General features: G+C 39.1%; 1 protein-coding gene across 1 annotated transcript; it reads right to left on the minus strand.

The window, feature by feature from the left end:
* Positions 1-544: 544 nt before the first annotated feature.
* Positions 545-5,346, minus strand: LOC111875238 (trypsin alpha). The gene is made up of 6 exons (XM_023871297.2): positions 5,240-5,346; positions 4,685-4,770; positions 4,496-4,584; positions 2,653-2,791; positions 1,374-1,473; positions 545-942 (listed from the first exon to the last, which is right to left on the minus strand). The coding sequence occupies exons 1-6, from the start codon at positions 5,283-5,285 to the stop codon at positions 632-634; spliced, it is 771 nt and encodes a 256-aa protein (XP_023727065.1). The 5' UTR covers positions 5,286-5,346; the 3' UTR covers positions 545-631.
* Between the last annotated feature and the right edge of the window lie 2,981 nt (positions 5,347-8,327).

Below are 8,327 nucleotides of genomic sequence, written 5' to 3' on the forward strand. Positions count from 1 at the left end.
GCCGGGATACCGTAGTCGGTATAGCGACTGGCTACGCGCTGGAAGTCCGAGGGATCGGATTTCGGGTTTCAGTAGGGTCAAGAATTTTCTCTTCTTTACAGAGTCCAGGCCACTCTGGAGTTCACCCAACCTCCTACCACGTAGGTACCGGGGACTCTTTCCCCGGGGATAAAGCGGCCGGGTAGTGAAGCTGACCATTTACCTCCAGCAAATTCCAAGGTCAAGAAAACATGGATCTGTACATCCGCTTCGTCATACGTCTTCTTGTTGTAGTGCTTAATTAGTGAAGCACAAGGACAACTTTGTATTTTACCTAATGATACTTGCAAGAAATAATATCTTATTTTTGATAATACCAGACTCAAAATGGTTGGGATCTGAAGGTGAAAAACATGTTCTTAATGTTGACAGACAATTTCTAGAATGGGTTTTGGACTGTCAGCGTTAGGAATACTGAATTCACTCCCAAGTCTAGGATGCTGAACGAGTTATTAGTGTCGGGAAAGTGGTATCATTGCCATTAAAATTGATCTTCTGACACCTCAAAATTGTGGAGCACGTTTATTTATTTCCTGTAATGTACACTTCAAACTTTGTTGCCCCTTAAATTACGTCTGTTTACATCGCATGTTTAGCTGACACCAGTTTGTTCAGTGACGAAGTCCTTGAGAGCTGCAACGTTGGAATACACGCCGGGGTAATTCGCTTCAGCACAGCCAACTCCCCAGGATACAATACCGACAAGATTTCCGCCAGCAACCAGAGGACCGCCGGAGTCACCCTGGCAAGCGTCCTTGCCTCCACCAGATACAGCAGCACAGATCATATTCTCTGTGATTCCACCGTAAGAATCATAGGCGGCACTGCAGTCGGCAGAGGCCACAATTTTCACTGTCACCGCTTGGAGTACTGTTGGAAGTGATGATGACCCGGACGAGAGAGTTCCCCAACCGCTCACCACTGAATCCTCACCGGCAGAAGGTGCTTCGCGGGCCAGTGCAATTGGTTGAATTCCAGTTCCAAATGTGAAGGAGACGGATACCTAAGTAAATGGTAATTGAAATCGTAACTAATTACACCTTTACAATTAAGTTTATTTCAGTCCAATGTGACATATAATGCCTTCACCACTTCAGCACAGTTACCTAACATGTTTCGATTCTTAATGGATCATCATCATCAGGAACCCACCAATACATAATTGTTTTATAAGACTATATACACTTAAAACATTTATGATGGTGTGATGCAGTTGCCCATTCTAAGTGTCTGCTTTTTGCTGATGACATCAAAATTTCCCGAGCCATTAGTTCCCCTCATGACTGCTATCTACTACAGTCTGACNGGAAGTGATGATGACCCGGACGAGAGAGTTCCCCAACCGCTCACCACTGAATCCTCACCGGCAGAAGGTGCTTCGCGGGCCAGTGCAATTGGTTGAATTCCAGTTCCAAATGTGAAGGAGACGGATACCTAAGTAAATGGTAATTGAAATCGTAACTAATTACACCGTTACAATTAAGTTTATTTCAGTCCAATGTGACATATAATGCCTTCACCACTTCAGCACAGTTACCTAACATGTTTCGATTCTTAATGAATCATCATCATCATCATCAGGAACCCACCAATACGTAATTGTTTTTATAAGACTATACACTTAAAACATTTATGATGCTCACTATATGTAGTTGTTAATTTTCCATTATCGAAATAGATGTTTGACGTAAACTTTTATAAGAAGGACATTCTTGAAATGTATTACTTAGAAGTGTAGTAGTTGCAATCACTTCCATAACTTCCTACTACTAAGGAAGATAAAACATGATCCATATTGGTTCACGAACAAATTTCTTAACTTAAAAATAAGTTTTTACGCATATTCATAATATAATTTTAACGTAAAGGAAGGCTGCTGAGGCGAAACAAATTGAATTTTATATACAGTGCAGTGGAAAATTACCTTTTTTAAACTATGTGTTATGGAAGTGATTGCAACTACTACACTTCTAAGTAATACATTTCAAGAATGTCCTTCTTATAAAAGTTTACGTCAAACATCTATTTCGACAATAGAAAATTAACAACTACATACAGTGAACATCATAAATGTTTTAAGTGTATATAGTCCTATAAAAACAATTACGTATTGTGGGTTCCTGATCGTAGAGGTATACCTCTGATGATGATTCATTAAGAATCGAAACATGTTAGGTAACTAAGTGCTGAAGTGGTGAAGGCATTATATGCCACATTGAACTGAAATAAACTTAATTGTAAACTTAATAGTGTGAGGGACCAGAATGAAACAAATCTAATTACACCTTCTTTATGATACGTATGTCCCAGCTTTCATGCTTTGCAACATTGCAAGTTTGTGCATGGTTTATATGGTACTGAGTAGGGAGTAATCTTACTTCCTTGTAGCAAAGCATATTTTACATATATGCCAGTGACTTTGTGTTAATTAAATCTTTATTTCCAAATTATGTTTAACAGTTCAAAATGGTTTCTTAGAAGTTAATGACGTTACCTTCAAAATCCAAATTATATTATTAATTTTAAAGTAATGTCGTGCTTTAGTGACAGTGTAGTCACCGCATGACTAATGATCCTTTCCAAGAAGTGTAAGAATAAACTAAATACACTTACCCTTGCAACTGCGATGTCAAAATCGATTGTATAGTAATCGTACTTTGGGTTAGCTATCAGCTCAGATGCAGGGTGGAGGGAACCGCCTGTTCCCCTTCTGCTGCTTCCGGCCCGGAATTGCACTCGGGAAGCTGAAGCGCTGTTGAAGAGAATTAACGTAAATATATTGTCAAGTGTCCATGTTTCCGTGACTAATAATAACGGGTTGGATTGGATGATTAGATTTATTGACATATCTATTACAGACACTCTTAATTACAATCAATCTACTGCCGAGGAATAGTTCCATTCCCGTTCTCTTGTCTCAGTTCTCTTAAAACTTCTGAACTACTGAACTGAANGGATTTATTGACATATCTATTACAGTCACTCTTAACTACAATCAATCTATTGCCGAGGAATAGTTCCATTCCCTTTCTCTTGTCTCAGTTCTCTTAAAACTTCTGAACTACTGAAATGGACCGAATTAACTTAACTGCTCTGAGTGTTCTCGCTTGTTCTGCCTTTAGAACCTCTGGAAGAACTGGATAGAGATCACCACATCCAACAGCTCCTTTATTATTATGTGCTTATCCGCTGCTGTGGAAACGTGTTTAGCGAGCCGTTGTCTAGCAATGGACGTCTCTGTGTTGCTTTCCTGACTGCGCAATACCGACATTCAGGCGTCATGTCATAATATATTATATTATTCTTCAAGTGTTTGTATATGCAGAGCTCAAAACTGCTCTTGTTACAGATGGCTAACGTTAGAACTTATATGCTCTACAGGAATAGTGTTCAGAATATGAATCTCTAGACGCGATTTGATCCTCTGCCTATTTACTATGTCCAGTAAAATTATGACAAAATTGTGCCACGAGGGTTTGCCCAGGTGCTCCTCCTGCATGCAAGAATTTTCCCGGCTGTGTTGTTTTATAAAATTGTATTTTTCTTGTGATAATAAATCCGGCTTCAAATATCATTTGTTTGTACTCGATACCTACTCACGCCCTTATCAATACAGATATTCACTTAGATTTACAAGTACGAATTAAATTTTTGTAGGAGGATTTTATTGAATTTATAGTCTCCAATAAGTGTTTACTTGAAATAGTGATTTTCATAATGTTCTGTGAAAAAATGTTTCTCGCGCTTTGGTACATGCACTTAAATATACAGAGGGCCAGAGAAAAAAGTGCTCATATTATAAACATATTTTTTGTGAAAATAATGAGATCTAGGACAGTACAGTTTTACACCACATGAAACCACTACCCAGAAAGTGTTCCCCTACTTTTCTCCATTTCACTTCTTTTGTTGTTCGCACAATGTCCACCCGGGATTTTAATGCACTGAAACTGACGCATGCGCACATTTTTGCGTAGTCATGTGAGCTCAACAGAACAAGCCTCGTAAGTAAATCTTTGATAGTTCCGCTGTCATGTGGTGAAATCCGTACTTTTCGGCCTGAGTTTATTTTATCTATGCAAATTATTAAAATGTATGCACTCATTTTTGGACATCTCGAATTATCTTTCTATTTTTGTGATTTGAGGTTCTCATGGGACTGACCAAGAGCAGTACTGCCTTCCGCGATATTATGCATTATAATTTAGATGAGATTTTCCGACGTATTCGTGTATGCTCGCCTTACCGCTGTACCCTGATGGATGACGCAGAGAATTCTTCCGAAGCGGCAATAAATCCCTATCAATCTACTCAGAGTCACATTCTAAAGATTATACTCTTATTAATATTTAATGTTTAAATAATTAATTTATGTTGTTTTACATATAAGCTATGTGATATTGTTTACTGTTTGATCTATCTGTGTAAACATTTTAGTGTTTTAATATAAACTTACCCGTCAACACAGTGAGCAGCCGTCACAACCCAGTTCGCGCTGACGATTGAAGCCCCACATCTGTGGCTGTTGCTGTACTCGAAAGAGAGCTGGAAATAATGTTACTGTTTAGTTCTCTTCAGAACAATTATTTCGTTATGGACATGCAGCTTTAACTACTTAAAGAATTCTTTCATCAGGATGTGTTACCTGATACGGGAAGTTGGCGATATCAACTTCTTCACCGCCAACAATTCGGCCATCAAGACGCGGGCGTCTGAGCCGGGTGACAGCGCCTGAGAATAAAGAGTTTTCCTTTCAAAAGATTTCCACAGGCTTGTACCGCTATGAAAATCATCATTCGATATTTCTTTACAATTTAATTTCCATTTCTTTCTCTCTCTCTTCCTCGCTCTCTCTCCTCTCGCTCCCGCTTTGGAGCATGGAGCTGAATTCTCAGTTTCATGATCATTTTTACAGACGGTAAAACCCTTTGGACGGGTGATCAGCTCATCGCAAGGCCTCTATCTAAACGCAGGACAACACAACACAACACAACACATACACACACGAAATATCCATGCCTTGTTTGGGATTCGAACCCACGATTCCGGCTTCCGTGTGAGCCAAGACAGTACATGCCTTAGACCTCTCGGCTACCGTGACCGACTAATTTCCATTTAGGATTCAGAAATTTAGTGAAGTCCTATAAAATTCACAAAATTTCCTTAACATTATTCACTGTAATGGATACATAATACTTACCAAGGCTGTAGACAACAAGAGAAGCCAGTACTAGAAAGCGAAGCATGTTGTTAGGTGCTACTGCTGACAGTCTGTAATTTCGCTGTCCTTTTATACACTGTTAGCGGTCACTCATCAGGTATAACCAGATAAACCTGTGATTTATCTACTGACCTTCGAGTTTACCGGAAAATCCAATTTCTCAACACATGTTTATATTGGGAATTTTTGGCATATATGTCAGAGATTCAAATTTCATATCACCGAGATTATCTGATTAAAGTAATTGAAGTCCCAGACATTCGATCCAGTTGCATAGAGATAATATCGATTCAACATTCTTTCCCTGCTATATTCATGAAGACTGGTTTACGTACAATCACGTAGCATCATTAAAGCTTGTCCCTCGGCGTCTATAACCGACGATCTTAGGTAATTTTGCTGTACTTATTATATTCCTTCTANNNNGGTGTACTAGTGAAATTAAATCCAGGATTGCCATGGCAAAAGCTGCATTTAGCAAGAAGAAGAATCTTTTTACCAGCAAATTGGACTTAAATTTGAGGAAGAAACTAGTGAAATGCTACATTTGGAGCATAGCTCTGTATGAGCTGAAACATGGACACTTAGGGCAGTAGGTCAGAAACATCTGGAAAGTTTCGAAATGCGGTGTTGGAGAAGGATGGAGAAGATCATTTGGACCGATTATGTGAGAAATGAAGAAGTGTTAATTAGAGTCAGTGAGCAGAGGAATACCCTACACGAAATAAGAAAACGGAAGGGTAATTGGATTGGTCATGTTTTACGCAGAAACCGCCTTCTAAAAGAAGTTATCGAAAGAAAGATAGAGGGGCGGATAGAAGTGACAAGAAGACGAGGAAGAAGACGTAAGAAGATGCTGGATGACCTTGGGGACAGAAGAGAATACTGTCATTTGAAGGAGAAAGCTCTAGATCGCATTAAATGGAGGAATTGTTTTGGAAGAGACTGTGGAGCTGTCGTCTGACAGATTACTGATGATGATGATGACATAGAAAATTTTATTCTAGGAATGTGGATCCCACTTTCGGTTATCATCAGCCTGAACTCAATTTATTTTAGTGTGACTACTATAATTTCTACATAATGGCCATTATCTCCAGTTTATTCTAAATCTACATGTAGGACAAATCGGATAAAAGCACTCAGTGAAATGTACAGTAGTTCAGTTAAAACTGATGCTATTGCATATATCTTTATAGTTCGTTGTTAAGATTCTATTGTAACATTGTGAAGACATTGTTGATTTCATCTAGCTTCATTGTCATAAATAACAAAAAACAAAACAAACTTCGTGATCTTAGTCCGCAAGCGAACTATACCGACCGAGCGACCGCCGCTTGTGGGCGAAATTTAGTGCCAAATTTTGCTGATAGAAGGTGTTGCGTGGCCAGCGCAACGGATCCTCACAGTAGTTAATTTCGGTTTTCTAGACCGGAGCCGCTATTTCCTTGAAATAGCCCCTCGATTATCATCACGAGACTGAGTGGACCCCATTCCATACCCACTACTTGTTATAAAAATCTGGTATCGCCAGAATTCATAAATAGAACTTAATATTATTGTCGTAAATGACCAAGTTTTTTTGCAGTAAAATTGATTACGTTGGACAAGGCATTACTTCGCTTTTTGTCTGATGTTAACAGTTTTTTTCTCTTGTTTGTTTCTTCATGGATGTTTGTCTGTCATCTTTATCGTTGTTGTTATAGTAGATGATGTTGAGGATGATGCGTATGTAAATTATTACATAATTCGTGGACTGCCTGTTTCGGGTAATTTGTTCAGTTGCTGTAGCAGAGTGTGGCGTATGCAATATTCTCGCTAGCTAATCTTACTACAGTAGATGCTGGTTACAATGTAGTCTGTATAGTGTTGAGTATGTAATTATATTGTTAATTATGGAAGACGTGAAAGCGTGTTAATTTGTTATCGAATAATGGGCCTGGGTTGTTTTACGACAAACGCCGCCTACCGTACACTTAGAGTAACGAAGTAATGTGTGATTTCATACAAGCCTAAGGAGTACGGCCGTCTTTGATATGACGTCATGGAGCCTACAGAAGTTTCTGAGGAACAAGCTGTTCTTCTCGTCGGTGTAATCAATAAGAAGCAAACTTGCCATGTGGATCTAGAGTATTATTTTCTTGGCTTAATTCACTCACCAAAGATAGAGGAAGCACGCTCCTCCAAAATGGTGGTAAATTTCTAATACTGTAAACACAATCGCACTATAAAGAAACAGTTCGTGTCATAGTCTCCGCCTTCAGAATCTCAGATGTAACAAACAGACATACATCAGACCTGATCAGGTCCATGTGCAGGTTGTTATGAAGATACTAATGAAATTTGGGATTCCATAAAAGGTGTTGACTTTCGGAGTATTTGAACAACTATTAGCTTTTTAAGAGTCACTCTGCTGAATGTAGATAATGAATGCAGATACTAAGAGGCCATCGATACGTCTTTGTGTAACAATACAAACATCAGGATGTAGCTTGTCTAGTCTTTCTGATAAAATTAGTTGTGCGTCTCTTGTCCTTCGACTGTCACACTTCACAAAAGGTAGGCGCAAGAGCAGTGATCATATCAGTGATGAAGCAACAAGACTGATTAACACTTATCTATCGAGGGGCTAACCCAGACTAGTGACTCTCAGATTCTGTTCGGCAGTACCAAGAGTCTGAATATCGCATTCTAAAGGTTGGCATTCCCGATTCGTACGCTGGAAGTGTCGAGTTCAATTCTCAGTCTAGCAACCGGATATCCTGGCTGAGATTCCCAGCGCGTTTAACCAGTCACTCCAGGAATATGCCGGGATAATATTTCGAAACAGGCCACTGCCTTATTTCATCACGTCCTTTACATTAGCCATAAAATCGTTCGATGATATATGTTCAGAACTGCCGACAGCATAGCTTCATGAATAAAGCTCACTTCCTCGTGAGGATGCTAATCCTCAAGTAAAGACAGTAATGGTGTACATCAGTCTGAACGCCAACCCGAACTCTATCTAACACTTACAGAAAATAAAAATATGAAAACTGACTTAATTACGGTTAAAAAAAATTTC

Source organism: Cryptotermes secundus, unplaced genomic scaffold, assembly GCF_002891405.2.
Source record: "Cryptotermes secundus unplaced genomic scaffold, Csec_1.0 scaffold506, whole genome shotgun sequence".
Taxonomy (NCBI): domain Eukaryota; kingdom Metazoa; phylum Arthropoda; class Insecta; order Blattodea; family Kalotermitidae; genus Cryptotermes; species Cryptotermes secundus.